The following is a 17,665-nucleotide window of genomic DNA, read 5'->3' as shown; positions in this document are numbered from 1 at the left end:
ATTCTTTTGAATTTGACACCACTCATTGCCTTGTTCTTGAGGGTACTATCTTAGGACGAGTAGGAGAACCCACTGTAGATTTAGTTTCAGTGTACTCTGCAGGTTCTTGCATATTTTCAATGTGTGGCTAATTGGGACCTATTACTGCCTTTTCCATGTGCTACTGTGCAAGAGCTTTATTCACCAGCGCCTGTGAGGCTCCATAGCCACCATTTCTCATGCTGACAATCGCCCAGCAGAAGGCTGAAAGTCTGAGAGAGCCTGCCTGCTACTCAGGAAAGCCTGTGAATAGTAGAGATAGAAGAGGTGGACATTGGATGAAGCAAGACCGGGGCCTGCACCACTTGCATCTGTAAATGTCCCTGGAGTGTGGATGCCAAGATATAGGGTAGGACTGGACATTGAGGGTGAAGGTTGAGAGGACCCTGCAGTCTAATGTGTATAGGATTTAACAAGCATGGCATTATATATCTATCCAGTGGACTGCCACCTCAACACTGACCTTTTATCGGTGTAAATGGATGGTTATTCTAAGCTACAGATAGTTGATGATCGACAAAATGCCCTGAAACAGGCTATGTTGTTAAATGGTGGATGTGGTTTGAAAAGAAAGCAAGCACTGACATGATATTTCAGTTTATTTTCACCTGAGTTTGTACATCCACTTTTTTTTTAATCAAATGTATATTTTTATTTGTTTCTTACTAAGCAAAGGTCAGTTTTAAAAAATCATAAGTGGAGCACCATCATTACCCCCTGCTAATTAAACCATCTTGGGTTAATAACATTATCATGTCAGCTCCGATAAGTGACATATGATGGCAGTAAGGTGGGTATTGGGTGTTAAGGGTTTGGTGAGTGCACTAAAATCCCTCTACCAACATCTCTGAGTGTCTTCAGGCGGGTTTCCCTTAATCACAGTGTGGCAGTGTGGCTTGCACGTTGGTATAAAGTGAGGCATGAGTTCTTACTAAGAACCACTGAAGTGAATGAGCATTTGCCTTTCACAAGCAGTTGTCATGTTGTTTTGCTTTCATTTGCAAAATCCAGTGTGCCACTGTGTACTGGAATAGAGGAAACAAAGTACTGTATAGTCACCTAAGCATTTCTAAACTTTGGAATACTACAGATGTCAATGTCTGCCAGCAACAACGAAGACATTACAGAGAATAATCTACTTTTGGATCAAGATACTTCCTCAACAGTTCAGGAACTGATAAAGACTGAAATGGAAGAAACAGAACAGGGGTATTTGGACAAAAGAGGTGGACATTCCACCAAATCAGAGCCTGCAGTTGCCCTCAAAGAACCTAAAATGGAGGAGGCTCTATTGAACGAGGTGGTGCCAGTTGTCTCTGAAACAATGTCTAATGATGAAAGGGAGCAGTCTGGCAAACGATCAGAGGTATGTGTGAATGTTAAAGCAGACTGTAGCTTACTAGTCATAATTTCTTTATCCCGTCTAAAGAATTCTGAACTGTAAGTTATGATGGTTTGAAAAGAGACATGGGATTTCCATAAACATTTTGCTAGGTCTTACTAGTGAACAAAACATTACCTAATTACATATAGTATGAGGTCAGAGTTAGCGTATTTCCTATTATACATGGTGTCCTGCCCATTAGGCTACAAAGGATATCATGTGGCCTTCCCACTCTCCTCTATCACTCAAAGCACACTTTGAAACCTTCTCCATTTCACAGGATACCTGAGGCCATGTTTTCTGGTACTGCCCTGTAGCACTGAAACTAATTAAAATCAAACATAATTTGGCCTGTCAAAAGTCTGGTGTGCTCTCACCTTCCCTATGTTGAATCTACAAATATCCCACCAAGAGCTGCAACCAGGAAATATTAGTGAGTGTTCTCTCCCGAGACATTTTTAATGCATGCAGCAAGATACCGCCACTGTTTTTTTTCAACATAATTTTTGTTTTCATAAATAAATGCCAGGCGAGCCAATCAATAAAGTGAGGGAGTGAGTGGACGAGGCGGTGCATACAGGTACCTTTATCAAATACACCCCCCCTCAGTTGCTGGTCTAACATTATGACTAGCGGAACACTGCGTCTGAAATGTAAATCATGTAAAAATTGTGTGAGGGAAACAAGGCTGTTGTAAAATCATAAAGCTAATTCCTAAATCTAGTCCCCCAAACTGTGAATATTCTATTGTCACACATGACACATTTTGGTTTAGTAATTTCTAGAAGTTTACCCACCCTGGAGTAAAGCTCCAACCTAGTTACATGGAGCTGAACATTCTCACAAATATGATTGGGTATTTCCCCATGTAAACTTTATTAAACATGGTAATTTCTAGGACCAGTAGCCACTGGAGCTATATCCTTGATTATATGGTCAAATGTACATAAATATCTGTAACCTGCCAACCTGTGTTTATTTGTACCCTCTTTCCAGGCTTCAAAAGCCCACTGTATAGGATGTATTTTTTTAATTATTTTTCTTCCTCATTCGCCACCAATCTTGCTTCAAATACACACTTAAGTAGTCCGTGCCCACACTCAGCAAGCTGAGAGGCGTAAGCGTCTAAAGATGGAGAGACCCGCCTATTGGTACTTGGACTTGCTTGTGTGCTAATGAAGACACAAACTGAGATAACTCTGTTCACAAGCTCCAGGAACTAGATGACCTTTGTCTTAAAAAAATTCAGTCCTAGACTGAAAGTATCCGACATGGCCCTTAGAGTATTGAGGCAGCATAATCATAGGACCCAAAAAAAAGAGGGGGGAACATCCCATATACAATCAACTCCGGGTCCCATCTTGATTTCAATATATTCCAAAATGTTCTCTTCTTTTTGCTGCCAGATCTCATTAAATCTAACTTGGAAATCACCAAGACTGAGGACTGCCGGTCTAGAAAGGAAGGAGGGATAGGGTTGTCCATTGTATACAAATTTGTCTCCTGGCTAGGAGAATGACATAAAAAAGTAGCAATCTTGCAGGATGATCAAAGGTAAGTCAATAGTAGCAAGGCTTCTTAATGTAGCAGTCCAAAAATGTCCAATACTATCCCAAAAGAGGCAAGAGCTGGACACTCTTTAAACATATGGATGTCGGAGGCCGAAGCCAATCCACATTTCTTACTACATACAGGCAACTCTTTTTTTGATTTTTGAAAGTCTCAATGGGGTGAAGTAAGTCCTGTAAATAGTGAACAGATGGTTCCTTTTTACCCATGTTGGTTTTACAATTTCGTATAAGATTTTAAACGAACACTGCCACAATGTATCACGGTCTTGAGCAGGTAAAGAACTTCCCCACAATTCCTCGGCAAGTTTAAAGTCACTGTCCACTTCCTCCAATATAGCCTGGTACCGGAAGGAGACCTCCTTCTTCCCTTGGGGTCTAGTCACAAGCTAATGTTCCAGGTGATTGCCTCCACCTAATAAGCTTCCATGAATTGTTTGTTTGTGTGACTGGACCTAACTGGCCAGCTGGAGATATTTAAATTTGGAGAGACCAACCCCAACCCTTTCCCTAAGTTGTTCCCATGTGACTATGGTGCCATTTGAGATCAGATCCCCCCAAACTATGGGACCAGCTTCCCTCAAAGGGGTTGCCAATCTGTCCCTCAAACATTCTAGGCAACCGGGGGAATCCCATAGCGGAGCCAAGCTAGAGAAGTATCTGAGAGTGACTGGCCTCCTCAATTCTGCCCATGTTTTACCAAGGCCCTGCAAAACCTTAAGCCTATTTTTTTTTTTTTTACTTTGAATCACCAAATTTGAAAAGAATACCCTCCACCGATAAGTGTGGACCCTGGAGCATAGCTAAAAACATCCCTCCTGCTCTGGTTTTAACCGGCATTTTCAGAAGCATACGTGCACGAGAGAGTTGGAAGGACCAAGCATAAAGCTGGATATCTGGCAAAGCGAGATCTCCCTTCTCCCTCCTGCGTCTTAACTTTTCCAAGCTATCCTGGAGAGTTTGTATCCCCAATCAAACGAGTTGATATCCCTCTGAATTTAATCAATTTGTGATTTCTCAAAATGGAGGGGAATACTATTGAAAAAAAAGGTAAAATTCGGGAGTATTGATATTTTAACTAAGTTGACTCTGCCAATAATAGAACGAGGGAGCGAAGCACAAGATTTCATTAACTTCACACACTCTTATGCCACCATGGTCAAATTAGTTTCAGCTATCTTAGTTATGTCTTGCAGGATATTTACCCCCAAGTATCATTCTAGAACTTATCCGGTGCTGATAATGATTTGCCTCCTGATTCCAGACCATAACCTCTGTCTTTGCGGCATTGATTTCGTAACCTTAGACCAGTCCAAACTCCTGGGCTTGGCTGATAACTGCTGGAAATGCCGTGTCTAAATTGGCTGTAAAAATTAAAATATCGTCAGCGTAGAGGGCTACCTTCCTCTCCCACTCCCCATATTTGAAAGACTGGATGTTAGGATCCTCTCTGAGCCGTTGAGCAAATGGCCCCCAACTTTAAACAATCCTGATATTTCAAGCACCTAAATGTTCTAATATCACCTCATTGAATGTCTTTATGAGGTAGTAGTTTCATGGCATGATGACAATATCCTGAACATTGCCTTATAATTGAATTCTGAAAAGTATATTGCCTTCCATAGTTGATAGATGCCAGGACAAGTATTTCACATGGGGTGTATTTTTTCTGTTTACGCCATGGCACAGCTATGAAAAGGTTCTCTCGGCACAGACCAGGATAGTTTGCCCTGTTATGACAAAGTGCTGCCCCCAGGGAAGCCGCAAACTTGTGCTGCGCCGATGGCTGGCACTCATTGAAATACGGAGCGGCTGCTCCATGTTTCTCTGTGCACACAGCAGCTGCCTGCACTTTCAAGAAGATACAGACATCTGAAGGCAGGTGCTGTGAGTGACTACATCTGCCGGTAGAGGGATACCTGGGTGGTCCATGGAATCCCTTATGCCACCTCCAGTGGGCTACCCTCAGAGAGTGTACTAACAGTGTGCCAAATGTTTGTGGTACACTGTCATTGTGCCTCCTAAGGGCACGTTTGCCTCTGCTCCTGTGTCTCTAATTTCGGGTGGGCACAGAGGCAAAATGATTCCTTCTATGGAGCCACACCTCCATGCACATGAAGGAACTCCCTCTCACAATAGAACTGGCACTACATTAGCTGTTTGCATCAGGTTGCATCAGTCACAATTTGGAAAAGTAAATGCCTGTGATGGGGCCATCAATTGTAATCCTATTTCTGACATAAACTGGAGTATGCGGCCAAAGTGGATCAGGCTCTAAATAGTGGGATTAACACTGAAGGGTATCACACTGCAAACTGTATTGGGATTAGGACCAGGATAGAAGAAGGGAGACTAATAGGCAACTTTTCAGAGGACATATAAGAAAAAAACAATGGGAGAACAGGTAGCAAAATCCCTGTGTGTTTGTCAAAGGTTTCTGCCTACTTCTGGCAACTCAAGATATAAACTCTTCATTTGTGTTTCACCACCAATTTTGCTGGGAATCTTCCAAGGCATTTCCAAGAAGCTCTTTTTTAATTTCCTGAATCTGTTTTCTTCTTTGCATTGTGGCTCTGCTTAAACCCAGGAGCATATGGTTTCATGCATCTGCCAGGCAGAGACCGGGCTTTTGTTCACCCCTCTAGGTACAAAATCCCTCTGTTTCGTTTTTGCCACTTCCACCAATAGTGCCTCAGTTTCTGTATGTTTCCCATGTGGAAGGCTTTATTACTTGGGGCCTCATTTATGGGGTATTGGCGTATGGCAGCGCCGCAAGTCTGCCCCACGCCAGTGTGAAATGGGAGGAATGCACAGCATTTATTAAACACAGTACATCCTTGTCCTTTTCCCCTGCGCTGGCAATTAATTTTCTGTTTAGCGCCAACCCAGGCACCCTTGCACCATGGTGCAGGAGTGTCTGTGCTGCATGCAGTATTGTTTTTGTGCAGATAGGGGTATCTTCTCTTTAAAGCTTAAGTATTTACAGCATAAATACGCAGGAACCAGGCCACTGAATGTATTCACTGCCACATCCAGAATCATCACCAATGGTGTATTATCTGACAAATGCATTTTTTAACTCCATGCCTTCATGTATCAACCGGTGGTATGGCCTCAGACTGTCATTCCAGTTTGTAAGTCCCTGCCCACCTTCTCCACTGCAAAGATAGCTCAAAATAATTTGCCCCAATGCCTTTAACATTTTGTGAACAGAGCTGTCCGGCTTAGTTTGTATGCATACCTAAAGTCCATTTCAAAGGAAACAGGCACAATTTCCTTCAGGACTCCCATAATTATGTATCGGGCATTCTCTATTTTTGCCAGCAATTCATGTAATCCATAAGTGTCAGATTTGTGCTCTGCTATTCAAATACTAATAGCTTTACATCTACCTTCACACATACTCTCTTCCCAGCCAATCACATCATGATTACCATGATGACTAGCACAAGGGTGTGTGTGTGATCGCCGAGACCATCTTGAAAAGATGTGTCTTTTTAACAAGTCTTTTTTCCACGTTGTGTTGCTTTATTTTCTCAACTTCAACATGTATATGTATATTATTATAAAGAGAAGAAGGAGGTGTATAATTATTTAACTGTTTATTAATTTTCACCTATACAGGTGCCTGTGAGTGATAAAGAAGAAAGGTCTGAGGAGATTTCAACCTCAGAAGAGGCAATTAAGAAAGATAAATCTTTGATAAGTCATGAAGGAACTGAGGTTGAAATAGAAGCAACTGAACTGACAGGTTTGGATGGGAGCCTCGCAGAAGAGCATAAGAAACCAAAACCCGGAATTTCTAACAAAGAAACTAAAAAGAAAAAGACTACATCAGTGATCAAGGTAAGACCAAGCAAAACGAGCAGCTTCTCAACCACAGTGTCTTCGTAAGGTCCTAATATTCTTGGATGATCCTATGTCTGAAATATGTGTTGTAAAAGGATACATTCTCCTGAGAACTCGTAGGGCCCAATTAACAAAGGTAAATGTAGACTTTAGTCTAGGACTACATTTGGGTATCCCCAAAAGTAAAGTTAAGAGTAGTAACTTTACGGGGCGGAGTCTCTGCCCCAAGTGCAGAGCCTCCATTCTCGTAAAGTTACTACTTGTAACTTTACCTTTGTGAATACCCAACAGTTGTAAACATAGACCAAAGTCTATTTTACCTTTGTGAATTGGGCACCCAGTGTATAATAAAAGTGATCTGCAGCCACCCCAAACGTCCCCTTTCAAAACATAATACTATTTTGTGTCTTGTATAGTCTTATATAGTGCTAAGTACCACAGTTTGACATTTTCTTAGAACTGTAAGTAACAGATGTTATTATCACCTAATTCATCAACTTGTCTTGCGACCTATGAAATAATGGAAGACTGAGTCTAGCTTGGTGCATTCAATTCATACACTACATTTTGTCAGTGGTAAGCATTTAGCTACCAGCACAATTGTCACAGCATTATATAAGATGTGCGTTTCTTACACCAGAACTCTAATTTAAAACCACAATCTATTTGCTGACATCATAATTTATAACTACTAGTTTGCCGTTTCTTTCAGAGCATTTGTGACGGGGAGCCTGCCTCATTTGCCTGTGGATGCCTCCCATAAACACTAGCCCTTGTCTCCTAATGATGGCACTTTTGGTATAAAACATCAGGAACCTGATGGTTGTAGCTAGTAGCACTCATGTTTAAGTAAAAAAGTATTGCAAATACATTCTTCTTGAGAATCCTCTGGGACAAGAGACATTTTCAGGATGTTCAGCATGGACAATTCTTTTGGAATTGACACCACTCCTTGCCTTGTTCTTGAGGGTACTATCTTAGGACGAGTAGGAGAACCCACTGTAGATTGAGTTTCAGTGTACTCTGCAGGTTCTTGCCTATTTTCAATGTATGGCTAATTGGAAGTTATTACTGCCTTTTCCATTTGCTGCTGTGCAAGAGCATTAATTACCAGCACCAGAGAGTCTCCATAGCCACCATTTCCCATACTGACAATCGCCCAGCAGAAGGCTGAAAGTCTGAGAGAGTAGTCCCTGCCTGCAACTGAAGAGAGCCTGTGACTAGTAGAGAAAGAAAAGGTGGACATTGGATGAAGCAAGACCGGGGCCTGCGCCACTTGCATCTGTAAATTTCCCTGCAGTGTGGCTGCCAAGATATAGGGTAGGACTGGACATTGAGGGTGAACGTTGAGAGGACCCTGCAGTCTAATGTGGATAGGATTTAACTGGCATGGCATTATATATCTATCTAGTGGACTGCCACCTCAGCCCTGACCTTTTATCAGTGTAAATGGATGGTTAATCTAAGCCATAGATAGTTGATGATCAACAAAATGCCCTGAAGGCTATGTTGTTAAATGGTGGATGTGGTTTTGTAGTAAATAACTCCAACAGGCAAAGAGGTGTAGAAGAACATGGGTTTATTCACAGCAGTTCCCCAACATCCATAAAGCACTTCTCAGCATCGAATCCTTAACATTCTAAACTGTACTTCAGAAGGATCGAGGGAAGAACCAACCTGCAAGGAAAAGGAGGGGGAGAAGGTGGGAGGCAGGCCGAACCATAAAACAGGCGGAGGAGGAAAGGGGCAGGAGAGTGGAGGAGGGGAGGAGCACACAGGTGGGAGATTATAACACATCTCCCTTCAAACAGCAAGGAAACGAAAGCGAGTGAGAACAGAGAGGAGGGCAGGAAGAAAAACAGCAAAGTAGGAAACGTAACAGAAAAGGTGAGCCATGAGAACAGAGAGAGAGGTACAGGAACAAGGGCAGCATTGTTTCATTACATAGTCCTTTTGCCACTTGGGTGGCCTTACAATTCTGTCACTACGTTTGGCCACAGGCATGTGCGACATTCGGTTTGAAAACTTATCAGACACGTTGTGCCTGTTCTGCATATGGAACTAGTCTGTCCATGCTCTACATTCTGCTATCATCCATGGTGACTACATTTTTCTTGACATCACTTATCTTTATAGGGCCATAATATTTATTGTACCTGTTTGAGTTATCTGGTTTGTTAACCAAGACTTGTTGGCCTACTGTCCACTCACGTGGTTTGACTCCCCGTCTATGATCGTAATCTTGCTTGCATCTCATTTGATGGCTTACAATCTTCTCCTTGGTTTTTTGACCATCCCATTCGAATGAATTGTCTTCAAATAACCAATTAGGTGTGAGTTTGGAGCCAGGCTTGCGACCTCCTAGGAGACAAAAGGGAGAATAACCAGTAACACTGGTAGGTGTGATAACATACAACCATATCATGTCTTTGATCGTCTGAACAATAGGTTTCTGAGCTACCATAGCTAGTTGTAATGTATCTTTGATCATCCAATTGCAACGTTCCACCAACCCATTGGCATGTGGACAGTACAAAGGGGTGGAAATGTGTTTTATAGCAAGACTGGCAAGGAACACCTTCATTTCCTTCTAGACCAATTGGACACCATTGTCAGTGATGAGAGTGTTTGGAATTTCTTCACTCACGAATACATCAGACAAAAAGTGTATTCTGGTTTTAGTGTCCACCTTATTAACAAACTTGAGGGTAATCCATTTGGAGAAATAGTCTACCAAAGCTATAATGAATATCTCTTGTAGTCCTGAAATTTGTAGAGGTCCAATGATGTCTAAGCCTAGTTTTTCCCAGGCTTTGGTGGGGATTTGCACAGGTTCAAACGGTACTTTCCTTATGCTTTTGGTTTTGTTGCTAATTCCGCAAGCAGGGCACCCCTTGACCAGATCCTCTATGAGGGTGTCCATACCCGGAAACCAAACCCTGACCACAGCTTGCTCTTTGTAAGGTTCCTTTCTAGGTGACCCTCGTGAGCCAACTCGCAGATGCGCTTTCTGAGTTTTTCAGAAGGAATTATTTTGTCTGATCTGTATACATTGGACCCCATGATGGACAACTCTTCTTTGACATTCCAGAATGGTTGAAGATCATGTGAAAGGTCACCGCATTTCTTGGGCCAACCAATTCTGATGTTTTCTGCAACAGCACTGAGGGTAACATACTCTGACATAAGTTTTTTCTATTATTCCTCTAGAATGGCAGGGATTGTCACATGTAGTACTTCGAAATCTTCCACCATTTCTTCCGTTTGTTTCTTGATGGGAAGACTGGAAAGGCAATATGCAATTAGATTCTTGTTGCCACGGACATGGTCTATTTTGAAATTGAAGCTTTGTAAGGAAACAAGCCATTTACCAATTCTGGATGTGGTTTTTTCAATATCTTTGGTTGAAAATAAAGAAACTAGGTGTTTATGGTCAGACCTTAGTGTAAGTGGTATGCCCCACAAAAAAATTTGAAATGACTGGTAGCCCAAAAGCACGACAATGCCTCTTTCTCTATTGTAGAATAGTTGACTTCTGCTTCTTTGAGTGTCCTTGAGGCAAAAGCTATGACTTTTTCTTTTCCCCTCTTGTATTTGCGAAAGTGTGGCACCAATACCTCTCTTACTGGCATCAGTAGTAAGAATTGTGTCTTTGGTACTGTCAAAATTGCCAATGCATGGTGCTGCAGCAATAGCCTTTTTGATTTTTGCAAACGCACAGTCATGTACAGGTAACCAAACACATGTTGTCTTCTTCTTCAGCATGTCTCTAATGGGTTGTAGCAGATCCGAAAAATTCTTCATGAATTTGGACATATACTCAACTAACCATAGGAAAGATTTGACTTCTTCTTTATTAGCAGGAATAGAAGCATCTAATACCCACTCTATTAAGTTAATTTTAGTTATAATCCCTTCACTGGATAGAGTGTGTCCAAGGAAATCTACAGATGGTACACCAATTTTGCATTTCTTCCTCTTAATAGTAAAACCAGCTTCACTAATCTTGCTACACACTTTCCTCAAATTGGAATTGTGCTCCTCTTCATTTGAACCGTATATGAGGATGTCATCTTGGAAACACAAACATTTCTCTTCCCCCTTCAAAACAAGTTGCATGATTCTCTGGAAGGCCACTGCGGCCGAAGCCAGACCAAACGGCATTCTCAGGAACTTATACGTTCCAAAGGGTGTATTGAAAGCTGTGAGAATTTGTAAGTCCGGGTGTAAACCCACTTGGTAGTATGCTGACGTGAGATCTAATACAGAAAAGTACCTGGCACCATTAATTACAGACAACATTTCATTGATTGGGTAGTGGGTACTTATCAACCCAGATATTAGCATTAAGACTTCTTAAATCAACACGCATGCGGATGTCTTTGCTCTCTTTTTTAGAAGTTATTACAATGGGTGCCAACCATTCAGAAGTTTCTACGGACTGAATTATGCCCTGTTTTCAAGATTTTCTAGTTCTCTTTTCAAGGATTTGTGCATCAACAAGGGTATCGACCTGGTCTTGTGAGCAACCGGAATAGCATCAGCTTTTAGTTTAATTTTGTGCACATAGTTTTTTAACAATCCAACTTTATCTGTGAACACTTCAGGGAATTCGTCACATACCCCCGTTCCTGTCAAAGATCTATTCACCAGTAATACTTGTTCTTTATTATTGGGGTGGAGTGTGATGCCTAGATATTTCTGGTGCCTCCATCCCAACAAATTACTTCCCCTTTCTGTGATGTAGATTGTATCTAATGTATGCCTGTCCTTATAAGTGATAAGCATTTTTACCATGCCTTTTAGCGGAATGGGGTCCTTATTGATTCCCCAGGGCGTACATCAGGCTTTTACAAAATATAATAATTTTCCTTAAACAGATATTTATAAATATCATTATCAGTAAGGGTGTAAGGGAAACAGGAGTCAGCAAAGGCATTCATTTTCTTCCCATCTAAAAGTATTTCACATACAGGGTAATTGATCTTTTCATCAGCTTCTGGACCATATACTTGAAAAATAAGTGGGTTATCTCTGGAAACAGTGACTTGATCATTGTGCACGGCATGTACTTCTTTTCCCACATCTTTGGAATTACACATTTTAGAAAAATGACCAGTTCTATTGCATTTCATACAGTTAACCCCTCTAGCTGGACACCTGGGGAAATTAGCAAGGTGATTAACTTTCCCACATCTGTAACATCTGAAGTTCTCTTTCTTAGCTTTAGGTTTAACTACAGCTTGTATGTTCCTGACTTTTAAAACATCATTCTCTTCTTTAACTTTGTTAACTTGTTTCTCATCGGGAAAATAATATTTTTCATTTCTTTAACACAATATGCAGTGTGCTCAATGCTCTTTGCTATATTTACTGCCTCTTCTAAGTCGGGATTCTCGGTTAACAACCTCTCTTGCACTTTGTGGTCATTGGTACAACGGACCAACTGATCCCTGATAAGAGAATCAGATAGCACTCCAAATTCGCAAGTGGCTGACAGACCACTCAACGCCGCAATGTATGAGGTGACTTTCTCGTTTTCACCCTGTGCCCTTTTAAAAACGTTAACCTTGTGAGACCCCATTTTTCTTAAAGTGGTGGTAAAAACATCATCATCCCCATCACCTACCTCATCTCCCCCATTAGCAACGTCCTCATAGACTTTCCTTCCTTGGACACCTAAATTGTGCAACAAAGTATGCTGTTTCCTTACCGAAGAAAACTTTTATCGCTCTATGGCAATGAGATAGGAATGAAGAATCTTAACACATCTATCCCAAGGAATTTCAGGTTCCCCTTCATCATTTAAAAACGGGGAAGGTTGTCTCATATTAGCAACGGACATGACTAATGAAAAAAGAAGGAAAAGAAATAAAAAAACACTGCTCTATGGGGAATAAAGTACAACACAGCTAATGCACAATAAAGTAGCCAGGTGTAGAATGGATTGGCAGTGAAATTAAACAGATGAAAAGCTATACATAAAATGGAGCTAATAGAGTAGAAAATGTCAAAAGTTAAGTGAAGGCAATAAAGCTGTGCCTGTCAGCACGAAGAGAAAATGTACTGGAGATAGAAAACAAAGCTGCAGGCAATTATAAGCTGTACCTGTCAGCGTGAGGAACAAAAGTACCAAAGTACATTGGGAAGCAGAGGTGAAACTGCAGGCAATCAAAGGCTGGCTAGACAGTTTGTATAGAACACTTACTCGAGGAATCCGCTAAGGAAACAAAGAGGAACCACTTAAAACTGATGCACAATTATTTGAATTTGCTGAACTGGCGAGATTACGGCTGTGACTTCGAGCTCCGTGCCATCCGCTTCTAAACACCTTCAAGGAGCGCTGCCATAAACCTCCTCAGGGAAACACCTCGGAATCACCACACCAGTGTGGCCGAGGGAAGCGAAGAGATAGCAACCCCACTGAGCAGGCGCAGAGGTGGGAACACTGATTTCAGCATAGATGGATAAACAGCTGAGGGATGCGCTGACAGAAAGCGTCTCAGCGCAGGCGCCTGTGCAAGCACACTGCTTTCTCACAGAGGCGGCGATGAGGTAAAGACGACGCTGCCAAAGATGAAAGCGTAGCCGCACAGGCGCCAGTGCTAGCACACTGCTTCCTCACAGAGGCGGCGATGAGGTAAAGACGACGCTGCCACAGAGAGCTCTTCTGAAGAATGGCACACTGCTTGCTGATAGATGCAGCGATGAGGCAATGAAGACACTTTCACCGAGAACTCCTCCGGAGGGTGGTGAAACCGGCTGAGAGGAGCCAGCAAACCAAGGCAGGCAGGGTGAAATTAGCACATCGCAGCGAGGTGGGAAAGCCAAATCCCAAAAATGGAAACAACTCATACGGTGCCCAAAACTGAGAAACTCTTGCAGCAACTTGTAGCAAGAATGGCACGGGTGAAGAAAGCAGCAACTCCGCAGCATATGAGTAATTCCACGGAGGTCACAATAAGAGAAGGTTCCACGATCAGCAGCACTCAACAGAAGACGGAGAGTAGGTGGAAAACATATATGGCTGGTAGGGTGACAGGGGTGGAGAACTAAAGCTGTCCCCTGCGCAGCAGACCAAACTTCGCCAAATATGTAGTAAATAACTCCAAGAGGCAAAGAGGTGAAGAAGAACGTGGGTTTATTCACAGCAGTTCCCCAACAGCCATAAAGCACTCCTCAGCATCGAATCCTTAACATTCTAAACTGCACTCCAGAGGGATCGAGGAAAGAACCAACCTGCAGGGAAATGTAGGGGGAGAAGGAGGGAGGCAGGATGAACCATAAAACAGGCGGAGGAGGAAAGGGGCAGAAGAGTGGAGGAGGGGAGGAACACGCAGGTGGGAGATTATAACAGGTTTGAAAAGAAAGGAAGCACTGACAGGATATTTCAGTTCATTTTCACCTGAGTTTTTACATCCACTTTTTATCAAATGTATTTTTTTATTTGTTTCTTATTAAGCAAAGTTCCGTTTAAAAAAATCATAAGTGGAGCACCATCATTACCCCTTGCTAATTAAACCATCTTGGTTTAATAACATTATCATGTCAGCTCCAATGACTGACATATGATGGCAGTAAGGTGGGTATAGGGTGTTACGGATTTGGTGAGTGCACTATAATCCCTCTACCAACATCTTTAAGTGTCTTCAGACTGGTTTCCCTTAATCACATTGTGGGCTGTGGCTTGCACGTTGGTTTTAAGTCAGGCATGAGTTCTTACTGAGAACCACTGAAGTGAATGAGCATTTGCCTTTCACAAGAAGTTGTCAAGTTGTTTTGCTTTCATTTACAAAGAACAGTGTGCCACTGTGTACTGGAATAGAGGAAACAAAGTACTGTATGGTCACCTAAGTATTTCTAAACTTTGGAATACTACAGATGTCAATGTCTGCCAGCAACAAAGAAGACATTACAGGGAATAATCTACTTTTGGATCAAGATACTTCCTCAACAGTTCAGGAACTGATAAAGACTGAAATGGAAGAAACAGAACAGGGTTATTTGGACAAAAGAGGTGGACAACCCACCAAATCAGAGCCTGAGGTTGCACTCAAAGAACCTAAAATGGAGGAGGCTCTATTGAATGAGGTGGTGCCAGTTGTCTCTGAAACAATGTCTAATGATGAAGGGGAGCAGTCTGTCAAGCAATCAGAGGTATGTTTGAATGTTAATGCCAACTCTAGCTCACTAGTCATAATTTCTTTATCTGGGCTAAAGAATTCTGAAATGTAAGTTATGATGGTTTGAAAGGTGACTTGGGATTTCCATAAACATTTTGCTACATCTTACTGGTGGTTAAAACATTACCTAATTACGTATAGTACGAGGTCTGAGTTAGCATATTTCCTATAATACATGGTGTCCTGCCCATTAGGCTACAAAGGATATCATGTGGCCTTCCCACTCTCCTCTATCACTCAAAGCACACTTTGAAACCTTCTCCAATTCACAGGATACCTGAGGCCATGTTTTCTGGCTCTGCCCTGTTGCGCTGAAATTAATTAAAATGAAACATAATTTGGCCTGTCAAAACCCTGGTGTGCTCTCATCTTCCCTATGTTGAATCTACAAATATCCCCCCAAGAGCTGCAAACAGGAAATAGTAGTAAGTGTTCTCTCCCGAGACATTTTTAATGCATGCAGCCAGATACCTCCACTGGTATTTTTCAACATAATGTTTGTTTTCATAAACAAATGCCAGGCGAGCCAATCAACAAAGTGATGGAGTGAGTGGACGAGGTGGTGCATACATGTACCTTTATGAAATACACCCTTCCCCCCTCAGTTGCTGGTCTAACATTATGACCAACGGAACACTACGTCTGAAATGTAAATCATGTAAATATTGTGTGAGGGAAACAAGGCTGTTGTAAAATCATAAAGCTAATTCCAAATCTAGTCCCCCAAACTGTGAATCTTCTATTGTCACCCATTACACATTTTGGGTTAGGAATTTTTTAAAGTTTACCCACCCTGGAGTAAAGCTCCAACCTAGTTACATGTAGCTGAACATTCTCACAAATATGAATGGGTATTTCCCCATGTAAACATTATTAAACATGGTAATTTCTAGGACCAGTAGCCAATGGAGCTATTTCCTTGATTATATGGTCAAATGTACATGAATACCAGTAACCTGCCAACCTGTGTTGATTTGTACCCTCTTCCCAGGCTTCAAAAGCCCACTGTATAGGATGTATTGTACGTGGACACTGATTAATGAACCCACAGCTACAATCGCTATTTAACTAATCGCGAAAAATGCGTTTACTTAAATTGCGATTGCAATTAGGGAATCGCAAATTGCGATTCCCTAAATGCATTGCAACAACCTCCCAAAAATGGTAATTTCGCAATTAAGATCCGCAAATTACGATCAATTCAAAGATGGTAATTTGCGAGAACTTTGAAAAATGCACAAAAGTGTATTTTTCAAAGTTCTGTGTTGCCCACCTACATGTCCTAGGGGCAAGTGTGTGTGTGCAACATGTGTTGAAATTGCAATTTCAGGATTGCATCAGGGTGTCCTTTTGGCATTTGCGCATGCAATGCAAATTGCGCATTCAATTCCCATTGATTCCTACGGGCCTGTATGCCCATAGGAATGAATGGGAAGCAATTCCTTATTGCGAATCCCACGTTGCGAGTCGCAAATAAGGAATGTGTAGGAATCGCACATTTTTTGCCAATTCCTACATGCATAAGCATTTCCGATTCCTAAATTGCGATTTCTCAAAAAATCGCAATTTAGGAATCGCAAATGCACAGTTTGATGCATGTGGCCCCACATTCCCTTGGTTGGTTTCTGTTTCGGGCACAGTGAGTGTATCAGACTCTTTTTCTACTACTGCTTCACATGTAGTTATCCATCAATCTGATCATCTATGGAAGAAAAACACTGAGTTTAAGTCACTTGCTTCTTGTTTCCTTAATGTGCCAATTACAACTGATACTTTTCAGCAAAACTGCACATCTGTTGTTACATCAAACCATACAAAAATACTAATATTTCAGTTAGAAAGGAGATACAAATTGCTCATTTGACAAAGCAAGAAAAACCCTGCATGAGATCAAGTATTTGGTCACAAGGCAGTCTACTCAATCCAATGCTACCCAATGTGAATTATATATATCATGGTCTTTTGTTGTTAAATTGTGTATACAAAAAATGAACTGATGAATGTTTTAATAAAAATAATGTCAAAAGAAATAATAATGAAAAAATAATTTAAAGAAAAAAAGAAAATGAAATCAGAGATATGTGAATAGGTATTTTGGTTATGCCCATGTCTGAATTTAGAGGCTAAAACCCTCAAGGAAATAGAGAGGTCACGAGAGAGCTTTTTCATAGTGGTTGTTGTTTTTTCCCCTCTTCTCCCTGACTTGTAAGTTATTTTATTAGAGGGGGTCCCTTAACTTTCAGTTAGTCCTTTTGGCAATTGCGCATGCAATGCAAATTGCACTATAGGCCCATATGAATGTAACTTGCTTCTTGTTTCCTTAATGTGCCAATTACAACTGATACTTTTCAGCAACACTGCACATCTGTTGTTACATCAAACCATACACAAATACTAATATTTCAGTTAGAAAGGAAATACAAATTGCTCATTTGACATAGCAAGAACAGCCCTGCATGAGATAAAGTATTCAGTCACAAGGCGGTCTACTCAACCCAATGCTACCCAACTACATATGGTCATTAAGGGAAAAAAGTTACAATTGTCAGTCATTGTAGAGCCTGGATGATCTCTTAACTGTTCTGTGATAAATTACAAAATCTGGAATCCACCTGCTTTGTCATTGGATTTTCCTCTGTTTA

At 41.4% G+C, this 17,665-nt stretch overlaps 1 protein-coding gene across 1 annotated transcript in view; it reads left to right on the top strand.

Annotated features, from left to right (window-relative positions):
* Window positions 1–17,665, top strand: part of SYNE2 (spectrin repeat containing nuclear envelope protein 2) — a 1,750,628-nt gene that overhangs the window by 684,250 nt on the left and 1,048,713 nt on the right. The window contains exons 66-68 of the mRNA XM_086937933.1: window positions 1,130–1,405; window positions 6,616–6,837; window positions 14,722–14,997. Of these exons, the coding sequence (XP_086794059.1) occupies window positions 1,130–1,405; window positions 6,616–6,837; window positions 14,722–14,997 (774 nt within the window). The remainder of the gene's footprint in view (window positions 1–1,129; window positions 1,406–6,615; window positions 6,838–14,721; window positions 14,998–17,665) is intronic.

This window comes from Lissotriton vulgaris, chromosome 9, assembly GCF_964263255.1.
Source record: "Lissotriton vulgaris chromosome 9, aLisVul1.2, whole genome shotgun sequence".
In the NCBI taxonomy this organism is placed as follows: Eukaryota; Metazoa; Chordata; class Amphibia; order Caudata; family Salamandridae; genus Lissotriton; species Lissotriton vulgaris.
This window is presented reverse-complemented; position numbering and strand designations above follow the sequence as displayed.